Here is a 16,971-nt window from a genome sequence, read left to right on the forward strand (position 1 = left end):
TTGGGAAGCATAATATAGAGGTTTCTGGACTGGAAACTAAAGGATCTGACTTTTATCCTAATATCTGATGTGATACTATGTGTGCCAATTATATCCTATGCATGCTTGAAACCTTTCCATCTTTGTGCCAGAGCTTCTTATCTTTCAGTTAAGAGACTGCAGTTTATGAAGAGCTTTAAAAGCTGCTGGTAAACTCAATGTTTAAATTATATTTCATGATATATCTAGATCTATCAAATGCAAAGTGCCCACTGAAGTCAAATATTCATTGATCAGTGCTCAAAATCTGTGGCTATTTGATGATTATCCTTACATTGGCCTGTGACTCAGAAGGAAGAGATCTAGGAAGTGTTAACTGAAGTTTAGGCAAGATTGTATGAGTTCATACCTCTAGCCAGTTCATGTCTACACTGAAATATTATCTATCTAAGACTAAACTATCTAAGACTAAACTATTATCACTCTAAGAGATTTCCTAATAGAATTATAGGGATTATATATCTTTCAATGCAAGTGTTGACTGCCTGATTATAAAACCTAGCTATTGGTTTTCCAGCTGTACTGAGTTAAAAAGGAGAGACAGGAAGTCTGACAAAAAATAAAAGAAAACAGAAAAAAAATGAAAAGTTATTATTAACCTTCTTTCCACCTAGGATATGTTAATTTAAATCAACAGTAAAATTAAAAAAAAACCCCAACACTTCTGTGTAAATAACACTTTCGTTACTTATTTTTAAGTTTTAATTGTCTCTTTATGGAATCTCAGTCAATCAGGTACAGTTTTTTAGGGAGGATCAGCCAGGACCAGGTCATTCCCTCTTTGCAACTGTGGGCAGAAAGTCAAAGAAAAGAAAAAAAAATGGAAATACATTCAAACCCTACAGACAGTGTTTTTATGGTTCAGAGACAAAGGAATACATTGATTTCTGGACTTCACACAAGAGGAACAACCTGCAGACACTTAGCATCACTCTTTCTTGGGAAACTACATTTTTTTTCAGGAAGAACTAAAAGGAAAAGAGCATTTTATGCAACTACAGAGCTTTTCTGGTAGTTAGGCACATTAGTCCTCCATCAGTGTCCCATGGTTTCTGTGTCTGTATCTGTCCTGAGATGACATCAAATCAGGAAATGTCCACGGAGGTGCTGCTTTGCTAATCCAAATTTCCCTTTCAGGCTTCATCAGCAGATGTCGACAGGCTAAGGTGTGCCAGGTTTTTCAGACAAGATGAATCTTTGTTTTTAAATTTAATAGTCAAGCAGCAAAGGAGATAAAAATGTTTCCAGTAAATCTGAGTTTGCTCAATATTCAAATTAAAGAGATTAGATTCTGCAAAGCACATAGTGAAACTACAAGTAGGAGTGTCTTCCCTTCTCTCTGCCGATCCAAAATCTAGTGTAGATATGGGTATAAATTAGCATAATCAGGGACTATTAGAATATATAGAAGCCTCTGAAGTTCTTACTAAGGAATACTTTGAAGTACAAAATAACCTCTTTTCCTCCTTCAGCTGGTTTGCATATGGTCCTTTTTCTGCTACATGCTTGAAGCTGGGCATGAAGAAAATAATGTAAAGCATTTTGTAGGCCTCGGTGTTGGGGCACTTCCATGGCTCATTTATGTCACAAGGAGTTTTGAAGAATCAAAACCTGTCCCTTTAATTCCTGTTCTGATAAAAGTATAAGGAATAGAGATACAAGCATTGACAAGCTTCCTGGTGAGAAGTCCTGTCTGCGGTAAGCCATGCCACCTAGTGCCAGCCCCCATGGATGTACCAGCTGGAACAACAGCTGCAGCTTGTAGGAGTGCTCCTGAGCCGACAAAAACCTCTTTCTCAGTTGCACTTGAGTTACTCTGCCCTGAGCTTTCAAATATGACTCAGCCAAAAGTCAGATCAGGCAGTTGGATCCAGGGAGCAGAAATGCTCCAAACCCATGGTTTTGTGGTTATCCACAAAGCTCTACCTGCACAGATTTCAACAGCATCCCACATGTTTCATGTTCTCTTCCATCTGCTCTGAGATCAGCAAGCTAAATTGAAATTCTTGGTGCTATTTAGGTGCAGTTGCTGAACCTTTTCTCAGGCGAGCAGCTCTCTTTCCCTGCACATCGATGGCTGGCCAAGGACCAGGCTGATGGGGAAATATCTGTGGAGCTTCCCGTTTTCCAGCAGGGTCAGCCTATTCTTCCAGGTAAGCACAATAGCACATCAGCAAAATCAGAGCCCAGACTGATGTCGATAGAGGTGAGTTCATTATTTTTCATCAGGCCCTCTATTACTTTTTGGCTGCCACAACACTTTTTCTGCTTTGCTTTCCTGTTGTTACTGTGCATAGTCAGGTGAAAAGTTAAAAAGCACTGGAAAAGAAATGAGAGAGTCTTTAATGCTTTAAATTTCACATGTTCTTTAAATGGATTCCTTGTTTGGTAAGATTTTCCGTCCTTATGTTTGGTTTAAGACAAAGGCAATAGTAAAGACATGTCAGACATGTAACCACCATGAAGCCAGCATATGAGCCAGATCACAAACTGTGTTTTCAATAACTGAGGATTATAGCTCCAAGGTTACTATTGTAGCTGCTGTTTCATTCTCTTTCTGGTAAGTGGCTCAGACTTCCAGAATACTTTTAATTTTTGGATGTGGAATAAAATTTTCAGAACAAATATTTCAGGAGGCTATAAGTGCTAAAATCTCCATTATTCACAGAGAGATTGTATAGTAATTCTAAAGGTGAATGATTCCAAAGGATATGAAAATTATTGGGCGTTGCTGTTTGCACTGTTTTAGCGTCCTGCTCTACAACACCAGTCCCTGATGATGCTAATGATCCCTCTGCTTGATCAGTGCAAAGGGGGTGGAAAATCTGTGCTTCTTCCTCCCTTCTCTTCAATTGGCATTGTCCTTTTCTGGAAAATTTCTAAGAAAATTACAAGGGCTTAACAAGAGCAGTGTGTCCTGGGAGAGGTGTGTTTGAGGGAGAAAGAATACTGTGGCAGATTCTCATCCTATTGGGGTATGATGCAGGAGGGGGAAGAGCCGTAACACCACTGGCATTACTTGTGCTAGGACTTCACTAGAACAGATCCACCTGGCACATGTCCTCTTCTCTTCCCCTCAGAAATTGTATCAGCTGCAGAGGACAAAATTAATGGGATGAGAGAAACTTCAATTCTAAGTTCTCTAAAAACTATGAAACCCCTTTTTCAGAATGTTTAACAATTTATCAGTGCTTTATGGTGCATCTATGGTCCCTTGTGTTGATCTTGCGAAGTTGAAATCGTAACAGGTATTTCAGTGGTAACAGATATTGTGGGTGCAGGCTAGGAGAAGAGGATATATACAAATAAAACTGAGGGGCTGAAGTCTAGAAAATGGATGTGGGAAAACGTACCTTGGGACAGTTACTCTTATGATGAAGAGATGGGTGGCCTGCAGTTATATTTATGCTTCTCTGTGATGACTGAGCTCTGACATTAAGAACCATCTTAAGAAGATCAGAAAAAACAGATTTGTGCCTCAAAAGTATGTTTTAAGAGAAAAAGAATAACTGGCGAGATTTCCCCCAGTACTTAGCAGATGCCAATGGCTCATAAGATGCTCTAGAGAGAGAGAGAGGCTCATCCACATTCACCACAATGATTTTTGGTCTTGGGTGGTCATGATCTTCATGACAAGAGAAGCCTCAGAGGCATTCAGCCTGCTTCCTCACAGGTTTGGTCTCTTTGGTCAGGAGACCAATACTGTTTTTATATGGGGACATACAAACACACTGGTATAAAAGTCAAGTGCCTCCTCAACCCTTTGAATAAATGCTAATTAATGATAATTGACATATCATATTGAATATGCTCTATTACCCTATTTGCAGTATATTTTCTTCCCCAAATGTCCTTTTCTTTAAATATCCTGAGATGCCCACCTCAACAACCTCAGTTGGTTAGCACATGGTGCTGATAATGCCAAGGTTGTGGATTCAATCCCTATATGGGCTGTTCACTTAAGATTGTAGTCAATGAACTCTGTGGGTCCCTTCAAACACAGAATATTCTGTGATTCTCTGAACATCCTAATTTTTGGGCTCTTTCTGAGTAGCAGCTTTCCTTGTTTCTGAAGTGAAGATACAATGAAAGATTTTTATTATTGAGTAATCTTCATGCATGAAAAGCACAAAGACCCACTTATAACCAACCTCTCAATCTGCATTTTGTAGTTAACAATTTCTCTCTCACACAAGGGAGGAAGAAAAGAGCTTCTGTGCATTTCTACCAGCTTCAGTGTAAAAGGGGTCATGCAGAAGGCTTTGGAGAAGGCAGTTTCATCTCTGATTTAGTAACTGAAAGATGGCCCCTGTGTCTTTTTGCCAGTGTTATATTTCTGCATGAGACAGTGTAAAGGGAACACAGCTTTTAACTTCAGAGAAGATAGTTTGATAACAGAACAGTGGAGGGGTCTGGATTCAATGTGAAAGAGAGATGATGAGAGGCACTTTAAAACCAATTTCTAAATAAAAAGAGGCTGAAGCACTCTCTGATTTAACATTCTTTTTTATTCAAAGGAAAAACATGGGAATTAAACTGTTAAGAAGTGTTACATAGAGACTTTGTTGCTATAATGCTGGAGGACTGAGCAGCATTCATTTGATGTTTTATCTCTACCATTCTCCTTTTTGTCCCTGTCTGCTCATGGTTTATGACACAATCATTAATTATATCCTGAGAATAAATCAGGGATACACAGTGTTGGTAGATGGTGGATCTTTCCTTTTCTTCTTACAGGAATTGAAAAGCAGGTAGTTATTGAAGGAGGAAATTGTTGCAATAGAGCATTATTGCAGTCCTATGCATGGAATTGTTGGTCTAGAGAAATTATCTCCCTCTGCTGAGGTCTGTTCAAGGGGCATGTGTTCATGTGGGTGCTGTAAAGGAAAAAATTGGGCAAGTAAATAGATCAGGTGGTGACATGTGAAATTATATGGGTAAAGTTCAGAATGAATTAACAGCTGCTAAACAAAAACTATTTTGAGTATTGAGACAGGCGTACACTGGGAAAGATAGTGCCTGATTATGGTGCTAAGTCAAGAGTGTCAAAAGCTTCTGTGTGTTAAATGTGGCTGGCCTTTGCTACATATTTCAGAGGAGCTCAGAGGCTTGATCTCAAAATGAGTTGGCTCTCATGCCAGAAGGAAATTACCACTAGTGTTCTGTGTGGGCACATTACAACCTGTGCAGGCTGTTTAGTGTTTTTGCTAAATGATTACTGTTGTCCAAATTGAATACTTTAAAGATAGCTTACTTAGTAACAAGCAAAAAAAACCCTGTGTAAATAAATTAGAGATAATAATGAAAAAAATAAGGAGGAATGGAAAAATTGCAACACTGACCAGCCACCTAGCATAATTGCAGATATGGGCTGATGGTGAATAAATCTTCAGTGCATATTAAAGGAAGGTGTTTGGCCATCAGAAGAGTGAGATCTGGAAGCAACCTCCTTCAGAGAATTACAGCCAAGCTTCATAACATGTTCAAATAGAAACTGACAATTGAATGATGATAATGTTGATGCTGTTTCGGACCCAGTGGTTCAGAAACTCTTTTCTGCTTGCAAGACAGAGAAGTACATGGACACCTACCCTTGGAAGAAGAGCTTGTGTGCCAGAAAATGAGGTTTTCCCTTCCCCTTTCATTCTCTCTGTACCTCATCTGGTCAAACAAAATATTGTTAGTGTATATTGGCATAAATTTCGCCTTTCTCATGTTAATATGGAAGATTATGATTGCATGTTTTATCTTACTTCTGGATTTTATGGAGTTCCTACATCTGCATTTTAAGTACCACAGTTTTATACTGGTAGATATTTTTATGTAACATAGTCTTTAGTTTCATCATATTTTGACTTACATTTAGTTTTACTTGCAATATCCATTCTTATTAATTAAATGATTTATTGAATTTAAGTCTTAGTTGTTTTGCCCTAAATTTATATGCTTTAAAGTATTTCCACATGGAATATAGAGAGGTTACTTATCCCTGGAAGCATTCAAAGTCAGTTGGACATGGATCTGAGTGACCTGATGTAACTGAGGATGTCTATGATCATGGCAAGGGCTAGATGGTCTTTAAAGGTGTCTTACAAACCAAACCATTCTATGATTCTATCCTGTAGCATTAATTGCTAAAATAACAAAACAATGCAGTGTTCTAAGTCTTGAGGTCCTAGAAAACTAAAATTATGGTGCTAGATTTTAGCCTGTTTGTTTAACCAGTGCATTCAAAATGGTAATGGCTCCCATTGCTTTTTATAGTTTTGATCTCACCACTAATGATGACTCTAATCTTGGATTTACGTTATTTACTTTTCAGTTTATGATGCTTTCAAATGATGCTGCTCCAAGATATGCTACCAGGGACTTAAAATTACCTTCTGTTTGCATTCTACACAAGTGACAGTCTGGGACACAACAATAAATGCAACAACCATAAAAAACATAAAAGCAACTGTATATTTTATTTTATTGAATAGGATTTTTAAAGTTTTATACCCTTTACACAGATGTCTTTGGACTCTACAGCCAGCTAGATGTTATTGTAACTATATAATAGTGCTTGTGATATGAAAAGTTGTCATCTTTTATTGTCAGTGACTGTCTACAAAGTGCATGTGACAACGGGAGACCTGTGGAACGCTGGAACTGAGGCTGATGTCTATATTTCTGTCTATGGAGAAAGAGGTGATACAGGATCAAGACAGCTGCTCAGGTCACAGAAATCCAAGAAATTTTTAAAAGGACAAGTAAGTGAAAGGGCATTTTTTGATATGTTTGTCTGGCTTTTCTCTCTAGGGTGGGTGGTGATTTCAAGAAAGATGCAGTTAGAAAAGAGATATTTACTACATTCCAATGGCTCCCCAAAATTCCCTAATTAAGTTCCAAATACTTTCTAAAGTTATACCAGTGCTTTTGGAAGTGAGAATTTTCATTTAAAAAATAGGTAAGCTGTGCACTTTTGGTTTTAATTCTTCTAAAATTTTTATTTTATAAGCAAAGAGGAAATTAAATTTCATTTTATACCTGCATTTCTAATGTTGAAGTCTGCTGTAATTTGTAATTGTTTAGTCATTGACACTTTCAACATGTTTCTCTTTCCTGACTCTGATCCCATTCATTTGAATGGCACTACTCCCATTAGCAAAGTGATCAGGCTTACCTCTGCTTCTGTTTCAGGAAACCTGACCTTCCTGTTTTGCTCTCACTTTATCATCAGCTAATATTTCAAATTATGATCTTGAAAAAAGTTATATTGACAAAGTTATAAGGGTATATAAGACAAAGTTATAAGGGTTCTTGGGTCTTCAGAATTGTGTGGCTGAAGAATGCTCTGCTTTTTACATTTTTCTGAAATTTTGTTGGTTGATTACAGACTGACATCTTTGCTGTTGAAGCTGTGCACCTTGGATGTTTGTACAAGATTGTTATAGGACACAATGGGCTTGGATCAGGTCAGAAATCTCACCTGCACTCTACTCTCAACCATTATGTTAAGGACAGAATCTGATAGTAATTTTTTACTAATCCCTGTTAAAAGCTGTGAGGGGCAATGTTTTCATGTTAAACATTGCTTGTGTCTTGTATTAAAGTTAAAATTAGCTATTATAATTTTAGGTAGATTAGCATTATCAGTTGCACTGTAAGGATGCAATTGAAGATTTTTGTAACCCTATCTTGTCATTAGACTTCCAGTTAATGGTGAAATTTAAAATGCTTGCAGTCAAAAGTCCTATTTTTCAAAGTCTTGAACCTAAATACTGTAAACACAGCAACTTATTTTGAGCCATTATAAGCTGCTATATAATTTTGTTGTTATTTTGATTGGCAAAACTCATAAGACTCATATGATGGCAAGGTTAAAGGAGGGAGGGATGTAGGCAGGGACAGACTCAGAAGCTTGCAGGCCCATAAAGAAGCTCCAGAGTACCTAGAGCAGGTACTGTCCTCTCTCTAGCTGTGAGGGTAGCTGTCACTCTTTCAACCTGCCAGTGGAGCTGCAGATTTTGCAGCTCCAGTAGAAGAAAGAAAACTATAGGAAGCCTGACATAATTAAACACATCAATTTTTCTCTCATGAACAATGTTTTGTTTTTCACTTTTTTTCTTCTAAGGAAATGGATGGTTTCTGGACAAAGTTGTAATCAAGGATCCTATAACAGATTTGGATTATACTTTTCTTTGTTACAGGTTGGTTATGGTTGGTTATATTTGATTTGGGTTAGATGTTTAATAAATTTGTAATTACCTAATTACCCTTAGTTTTTCTCCTGAAATATCCTGTAAGGGGAAATATGTGTTTCCTAAGAAGGGAGTTGAGATGGTCTGATTCTTTTTACAGCTCTAAGAGATATATCTGGTCAAACATTTGGTCTTTGAACTAAGGAAAAATCAATAAGAAGTTCTGTGTGGGAACTTTCTATTCTCACAACTTTTGAACTATTTAAGATAGGCTTTTGTTACACATTTTGCATATCCAACACCTTGTACCTGACACCAGCAGGTTCATCCGTTCTTCCATGTCATGCAATGCAAGGCTTTTCAGAAGAATGGCTTGCTGGCTCTCGAGCAAGCTGTTCCTGATTTACTGAAGTTAGCATGGAGATTAGCTTGGGGTTTAGTGAGCTCAGGATCAGACTTTAAGATCCTGTGAAATGACAATCACAAATGCAGCTGCCTGACCACATCCCCTTTACTCATTTGCTTTGCAGCCTGTCACTGAGCTGCAACGTAATTTGAAGCAATCTTAACTTCCCTGCCTTTTCCCATGCAGATGCTGCTGCTCAGATTCTTCTGTTCTATAACTCATTTACAGTTTTATCTATGCCTGATTAATCCGCAACACCTTGAGGAAAAATCTTAATCGATAAATATCTGTGCAAATATTAGGAATGGTAAAGTCCAGTCACGTAAGAGTCTAGCTGCAGCTTGCCAGTGGCACCCCAATTCTACTTCCTCCTCTCACTTCTCTGAGTGAATAAATAACTGCCTGAGACAGCCCAGAGTGAGCGATGTGCACACTGAAACTGATTTATGTGTGAGTAAGGGCTTTCTGCCTATCAGATACAGCACCTCATCCTTGCCTGACCTAATTTTGAGTCTGTATTCTAGATGAGATGAACTGCTATGAAGAGATCTATAATGCTGGCTTCATACATAATTTAGGGAGAGTTCAAATCCATTTCAGGCAGAAAAATACAGGGTATGTGCTAGTTATTGTTAGAGCTTGATGCCGTGCTTGCTATCTTGCTCTGAGTGTGGGCATGCTCTTGACTTAAATGGAGTTAGACTTAACTTACATAAGTAGATGTGTACAAAGGCATTGTGAAAGTACAGTTCAGACATGGTGAAAGTGTTGCCACTATTAGGTTTGCCTCCTTTTATAGGGATTTTCAGGGCATGGAACAATTTGCATCTTGCTGTAGCCTTCTTGCAGACAGGAAGAACAAACATTGTGATCACTGCACGATTCATGATTGATCTGGGATGAATACGAGTTCTCTGACATGTAACAATTGGGTTAGGCCCTTTTACCTCAGTCCAGGAAAGCATTTATTGATGTTTCACCAAGAGTAAGAAAGAAAAAGAATTTTTTGCCAATGTTAATCTCTTTTTACTAAAGCTGGATTTTTGTATTGCTGTTCGTCAGTCTTGAGACTTTAATGCATAGAACAGCAAGTATTGTATACAAGTGTCATGCATACTCTGGAAGTTGCCAATAAAGGTTATTACTGAAAGAGGTTCTGGTTCTTAGGTGGCTGGACCAGGGACAGGATGATGGCAATATTTCTCGAGAACTGCCTGTGACAGATGCCAGCATGCTTCCAGGAAGTAAGTGAAAATTGGTGGGGAAGAAAACTGTCTCAAAGGGAATGAAGAATTTCTGTAAATTAATTACACTGTTTTTAACCACACAGGACAAGAGCTGGAACTCAAGAGAGAAAAAACTGTAAGAGTATACCTTTTCATTTTCATTTATACCACTGAAATTCTGCTTTGAGGGAAATCAGGTCAGTTGAATGCTTTGTATGACAAATTCCTGTGTATCATCTTCTCATAAGTCTTTTCTGTTTGTTGTTTACAAAACTAGTGGGCTGCAGAAAAGTGGAAATTTCGGAAAGGCATTACACTTCAATTTTACAACAGGGTCACTCGTGGCTTCGTTTGCCTCTACCCAGATAGCAGAGTTGATGCTCTTGGTGACAAGAAAAACAAATATGGTAAAGTATTTTCTATGTGGATGTGTGCATAAGAGATACAAAGAAAGACTTTAATATTGAGATTCCTAAAATGGATAAGAGTATATAATCATACTAAACATTTTCCTTGCTTAAAACATACATGTGTTAATGACTATAAAGACTCAGAAAATATATGCTTAGTTTATATACACACAAAATTCTCATACAGTGTCTTGTCACTGGCTTTCCTTTACCAAATAGAAAAACTTCTTGTCATCTTCAGTTTGGTGCTCCCACAGAACTCACATGGCAAGGACAGCTGGAGTCTTTTGAAACTAGATCCATCTAAGATAACAACCTCAAATTTAGGTAGAGTTTGTTAATAAGGAGTAGATATATGTCTGTGTGTGTACATATATATATTATATATATGTGTGTGTATATGTATGTGTCTATGCATAAATTCATTTTATTTCATCTTTATAATTTATTTTAATGGCAGTCTACCAGTTCCACCCTTTATCAACTTCCCTCTCCTGCATTAGTAACACTTAACTCTAATACATATCATATTAGGTACATGTATTTTATTCCCTTGGAATTGTTGGAACTGTTCAGTCATTCTGACATCTCACCAGGGACTTTACACAGGGACCTTACACAGACCTTTTTTTGAAGTGATAGAATCTTTCACGTCACGCCAAAGTGTGCATCAGGACACAACAGGATTCCTCCAGAGACAGCTGCATCTTACAAAACTGCAACATAATGGATTGGCAGAACAGTTGCTTAAAAAATCACTGTTGTCCCTGGGAACAATAAAAAATGGCAAGAATTTACCTTTCATCAGTATTTTGTAGCTATAAGAGTTAATTGTTTGGAAAATTGGCCAGATTTAAAATTTGAGAAGCCATGAGTTATGCTGCAGGATTTGCTTTACAAATTCTAATATGAGTATAGAGAAAATGAAGTCCCTTTTCTTACCGGAGAGCTTTATGTTCCCTACATCATCTGTTATTTATCATCTAAATTCAGTGCTAGAGCCCAGATGATTATGCTGGAGTTCTCTGCTCCTTTTTATGGATTTTTTTTTAAACATATGTGCTGATAAAAAGAAATTTGTTCCTTATCATTACCTCTCAGGGCTTTTCTCCTCAAGGCAGCAAAAGAGACAGTAGTCTCCAGATGCCCTTTCCTGAATGAATGAGAGAATTTATTGATCAGAGAGGTCAAAATGTTGAGTTAAACACTTAATTAATTCTTTTTCCTTGAAAATGATAAACCATCTATTGTAATTAAATGCAAATATGAATTATTAGACTTTCATATTTCTGGCTTTTTTTTCATTTAACTCTTAGGTCTTTTTGATGTAAATGTCAAAAGGAGAAATATATGTATATTCAGCAGTCATCAAATGCCATCTCTTGCTCTTGCTCTTGTCAGTGGCCATGTAACTGGAAAGGTAGGAAATGCTGTTACTTCATAAAGACATGTCATTTTCTGATTAAAAAAAAAGTTTTTAAAATCTGTCTAATAAATAATTGTACTTCCAATCAGATAAAGAGTGAAGAATTGCAGAACAGAACCCAGGAAATTGCTGATAAATAGGTGAATTTAGAGATAGGGCTTTGTTTCCTCACACTTTACTTTTTATTTTTTGGTTAATTTCTTTAATTCAGAAATACCAGGCCATTCCAAGATGTCATTTATATTCTTTTGCCACTTGCTGACAAGCTGCCTGGAATGTCCTAATTTCTCCTCTTTTTTGATAAGGAAAAATTCTCTGGCTTGATTTTAAATGAATGCCCCTTTTTCCTTTGTGTTTTCTCTTTTTCTTTTTTCAAGTAACATGTGCCAGTCATAAGACAGCTGGTATAATCCAGGGTTTGTTTTGATGCATTTTGATTTGTTCCAGCCCAGCTTCAAAGTCTTACTATGACTTTTCTTCCTCAGCACTTGCAGTGTACGAGTGGGTAAATGGAGTTGCAGAATTCAGTTCCTTCTGATCATAGAATCAGAGAATATCCTGGGTGGGAAGGGACCCACAAGGATCATGGAAATCTGACTCCTGGCTCTTCACAGGACAGCACCAAGAGTCACACCATGTGCCTCAGAGTGTTGTTCAAACACTTTGAGCTCTGTCAGGCTTGGTGCTGTGACCACTCACCTGGAGAACCTGCTCCAGTGCCCAGGCACTCTCTTTGTGAAGAACCTTTTCCTAATATCCAACTGTTATGACCTATCCCAGGATATGGGAGTTATCCAGGTTCTTGTAAAGGGACTCCTTAGGGCTGATTGGAGTGAAATGGCACTGGATTATTAATGTGTGTAAATATATGAACAGGGTTTGAATGAGGAGTGTAGATATACCCAGGTACCTCCCCTCATACAGGGGAGCTTTCAGTCCTATGGTGAAAGGCCTCAGAAATGAATCTGAGGGTGCTTTGGGAGTCTTTGATGGTTTATGACACCTGTAAGACATGACACCTATCTCTCAGGCACTGGACGAACAAAAACGCAACACAAAATTGCAATTTGCCTTATAACACATACTTAATTGTACTTTGAGGACATGCTTACTTGCTTGTTTCACAACTATTTGTAAAATCCATACAATTTTTCCTTTACTTTTACAGGTATATTGAATCTGATAGACAGTTCTTTTAGCTTTTTCTTCAGAGGGTAATGCCTTGAAAATGAAAAATTTTCCTAGAAATATTGCTTCTTTGTACTCTTGAAAATTCTAAGATGATGTAAATCAGAAGTATTATCAATTATTAGAGGGACTGTTAGCCTTTTACATTGATTAAAATCCTAATTTTATTTAAATATGAGAATGATGATGATTTGATAAAATATTTAAATAAGTATTATTATGTATTGAGAAATGGTTGATAAAATATTAAATTATGTATTTCATACAATGGTATCATAAAGCCTGCCAAGCTGAACAGGCAGTCATGGACTAAAGCATGTTGCTTTACTCTTTCATGTAAAACTTCTGATTTTCTGAGTGTTTTCTGTGAGAACAGTATAAATGAATGAGGACAAACACAAAAGCAAGAGAAGATGGGCTGGTGGCCAAGAGTTACCATGGCTCATTTCCTGCTTGTGTCAGCCTTATACTTTGTCATCTTTATAGGCTGTGACACACTCTCCAAGTGAGGCACCCATGTACCTTTCATATTATTGCCAGATCTGTGTCATTGTACATTGAACTGTTTCTGTCAAATTCCACAGAGCCCACAGTTTCACAATTGCACATCTGAAAAATGGAAAGATTTTTGTACTAGACTGCTAATATTGTGGGAACTTCAACAACGCAGAAACTCTGTTATAATACTCTCTCTGTTGTTTGGATTTTGCCATATAGTTCATATAATTTATTATCCCTTCTTTGACTGTGTTAGAGCAAAGACAAGGCCTGCTGTGAGCTCCGTGTCCACCTTCAAGCAAACAGCCGTGCCATTCTTGAGTCAGCCAGCTACCCAGGCCACACTGTGGCCTTCAATCTCCAAGGAAAAGTAGCTGATGAAGCAACAGGATATGCTGGGCTTTCCAGAGAGTTTGTCGTGCATGTCAAGGTAAGGTGGGCAGAGAAAAATTCGGAAGACCCTTCTAAAATTTGCTGTTATAAAGCAGCTTGTTTCTGAGGGAGTTTCAGAGGTTGGCGAGGTAAAAGAGGGATCCTCTTCCACGAGGTGGAGCCCAACTCCAGTGTAACAGGTAGGCGGCACTTGAGAGGGTTCCCTTTGCTGCTCTCCCGATACCACAGCTGGAACACGCAAACAGAGTGGGCAGTAACACAGGAAAGATGAGATCCTCAGCTTCCTAGCAGACTGTCAAAAAATGGCACACCAGAGCTGCTGTTGAAAAGAGACAAGTTCCTTAATTTGCCACTCTCCTTCTTCTCTGGATTTTGTGCTGTGCTGCTGAGCAAGAAAAAGCAGGGATGCTGCAAAGTAGGGAAGGATTTCCACTGCTCTGGTTGGTGCCTGCACAGAAAGCAGCACATATTCAAAGACTAGAGGTATACTTGAATTATATACTTGAGACTGACTCTTTTATCTTTTATACAAGGACATGCATAAGTAAGTGCTTAAAATTAAATGGTAGGAGCAGTATCAATATCAAAATTTAATAAGGAGAAAAGCTGTGCTATTCACAGAGGACTTTTTGTTCCTGATCTAAAGGGTGTGTTTCATCATGGTGCCATCATTCTGCTCAACACAAGTCTCTGCCAGGCTCTGTCTCTTAGACCTGATGGGAGCTGCAGTGGAGCAGGTCAGCAGCAGCAGGAATCCTACTGGAAAGTGCATAAAATCAGCTCTGGACTCTGCATGTTTGAAAGTGTGAAAAAACCAAGAATGTATCTGAAGATCGAAGATGACCAGTGTAATGGAACAGTAAGCAGTTATTGTTTGTATTTCCCTCTGCAGATAGTTTGAGTGAATTGTTAGTGATAGGAGAGAATCTTTTTTTATTTGCTTGACATAAAACTTTGTTCAGATTAAAAATGTTTCAAATATTTTCCTTCATTTACCAAAGCAAAAGCAGAAAAATATAGCAAGAGAAGGTGTTGTGTCAATTTGACAGTTGATGGACTCAGTAAAGATCTGATTATATTACTAAACTATTGAGAATGTGGATGTAGTTAAAACTTATGTACTGTTAGATAGATGATGCAGATAGAACCCATCAAAGAATAACTAAAATGTAAGTAACTGTATACTTCACTAACTTTTAAAGTGTTATTCTGTTCAACTAAGTTAATAAAGGTAAGAAATATTTTTGCATAATTTTTATTTGGGAGTTTCAGACAACTGAATATGAAATTGAGCTGTGTAAGTTCTCAGGTATAAGGTCCATGAGATTTTTTTTATTGCCTCCAGTACAGTTTCAGGGATTAAAATATTTGATCTATATTTTGAATATAGGCTTTGTGAGTATCTTATTTTTCAGCAGTCCTCTCACCAATGGATCAGGACATCTGGGAAAAAAATGTCATTGGCTAAAGGTTTTGAAATTAAACTTGTACATGCTCTGAAATTGAGGAAAAAATGAATTACATCTGTTAAACACATGTTATATTATGTAGCATTAGCAAATCTGGGCTATGCATAAAATTTGCGTAGAAATATCCTATGTGTTCTGATACAGATATTTTCACATTCCTTGATTATCCTTTGGAAACTGTTTAAGTGGGAAACTCTTTTCAATATAGCCAAGCCTTTGCCTAAATCCTAACATAAATCAGAATGCTTTCACTTGGTCTTTCACCTTACTAATCAACTTACTTGATTAGTCTTTCTGGTCATAAAAGAATAAACAGGGATTAGGTGCAGCTATGTCTCTGTGTGTGTAGTAATGTATCATGTTGTGAAGAATGTAAAGTCAATCTGAAATATTACTGGAAAGTAGTAATAATTAAGACTTTAAAAAAGTCTTCTAGCTACATTCATTCAGTTGTTGAATTCATGTTTCTGTTATCAATTTCTTAGGGCACAGGTGATGAATACTGTCATTTTAAAATTGAGAAGAATTTGGAAACAGGATCTGTGAGCCTGGAATCAGTGCGAAATAAAGGGATATATGTTGGTCTTCTGCCAGATGGCCAAACTAAGCCAGTTGTTAACACTGGAGAGAGAAATATCTTTTTCTACCCACAGGTCATCAAATGTATGTGATTTCTCAATAGTGTATGGTTTTATTTAGTAATTAGTGTTTCTAATGGACAAAATTCAAAGCAGAAGTGTAAAAGATACATTGACACAATTTCCCTTGTGTTTCAGCAGCTTTAAAAGTGAAAATTTTATTGTATGCACACTTAATTTCTCCTACATATTCAGTTAACTTCATTCAATAATAATAATAATAATAATAATAATAATAATAATAATAATAATAATAATAATAATAATAATAATAATGATGATGATGATGATGATGCAGTAGATGTCAATTGTTTTACTACCAAGCTTTTGAAAATGAGAATTGAAACAGGGGACAAGTTAAAGATGGCATTGGCTTCCTGGTGTATTCCCCATTCTGGCCTTAGATTTTGGAAGCCTGGGAGATGTTGTCTTGCTACCAACACTACCACAGTTTTTCCTGATCTTATATGGGTATTAGCAGACTTTCAAGAAGGCCTACTTGGCATTGTTCAGTTTCTTTTTCAGTGATGTGAAATACATTGTACTCCCCACCGAGAATATTCCTTATGTTATTTCTCTGTCCCATAGTCAGATTTGAGAGCTATTGCAGTCAAAACATTTCTCAGTAGAGAGCTGACCTAGTCAGCTATCCAGGACTCAGAAACTGGGTCTCAGCACACTCTGGGTCACTGTCATTGGGTGGCCTTTTTTGGCCATTGCTTGTCTTTTCCCCTTCAGGAGAAAAAAGTTTTTAATTTGGTGAAAAACTGGCTACCAAAGATAGCCAACTGACTTAGATTATAACTGCAGGAAACACCATTCTGCAGGAAACATATTCTTATCTGGTGGACTTGACAACAGACATCAGGAAACGAAACAACTCGTGAAAAGGCTAAATGGACATCAGTTTGCAATTGAAAAGTTGCTCAGATTTTTTTCCAAACACAAGGAGAACAAACTTATCTTAGCAAAGAGAGAGTCTTAAAACCTACAACTACTTTTACTAATTGTTCCATGTATACTATGATCGAAGCATTGTGAAAGTCACTGTAAGCACATCCCTACTGTTCTGTCCCTGTTTGCTGCAGGGTGATA

The 16,971-nt window shown here is 37.4% G+C and overlaps 2 protein-coding genes across 2 annotated transcripts in view; both read left to right on the forward strand.

Annotated features, from left to right (window-relative positions):
* The window catches only part of LOC129046715 (oxygen-regulated protein 1-like), a 32,425-nt gene extending 18,480 nt beyond the window's left edge, over positions 1 to 13,945 (forward strand). Inside the window, 10 exon segments of the mRNA XM_054515138.1 lie at positions 2,060 to 2,192; positions 6,640 to 6,791; positions 7,418 to 7,496; positions 8,156 to 8,231; positions 9,796 to 9,872; positions 9,959 to 9,990; positions 10,132 to 10,261; positions 11,581 to 11,684; positions 13,633 to 13,806; positions 13,862 to 13,945. Coding sequence (XP_054371113.1) covers positions 2,060 to 2,192; positions 6,640 to 6,791; positions 7,418 to 7,496; positions 8,156 to 8,231; positions 9,796 to 9,872; positions 9,959 to 9,990; positions 10,132 to 10,261; positions 11,581 to 11,684; positions 13,633 to 13,806; positions 13,862 to 13,945 — 1,041 coding nt within the window.
* Positions 13,946 to 14,562: 617 nt separating this feature from the next.
* Positions 14,563 to 16,971, forward strand: part of LOC118701877 (lipoxygenase homology domain-containing protein 1) — a 131,887-nt gene continuing 129,478 nt past the window's right edge. Inside the window, exons 1-2 of the mRNA XM_036406828.2 lie at positions 14,563 to 14,628; positions 15,724 to 15,901. Of these exons, the coding sequence (XP_036262721.1) occupies positions 14,563 to 14,628; positions 15,724 to 15,901 (244 nt within the window). The remainder of the gene's footprint in view (positions 14,629 to 15,723; positions 15,902 to 16,971) is intronic.

This window comes from Molothrus ater, chromosome 1 (genome assembly GCF_012460135.2).
Source record: "Molothrus ater isolate BHLD 08-10-18 breed brown headed cowbird chromosome 1, BPBGC_Mater_1.1, whole genome shotgun sequence".
Classification (NCBI taxonomy): domain Eukaryota; kingdom Metazoa; phylum Chordata; class Aves; order Passeriformes; family Icteridae; genus Molothrus; species Molothrus ater.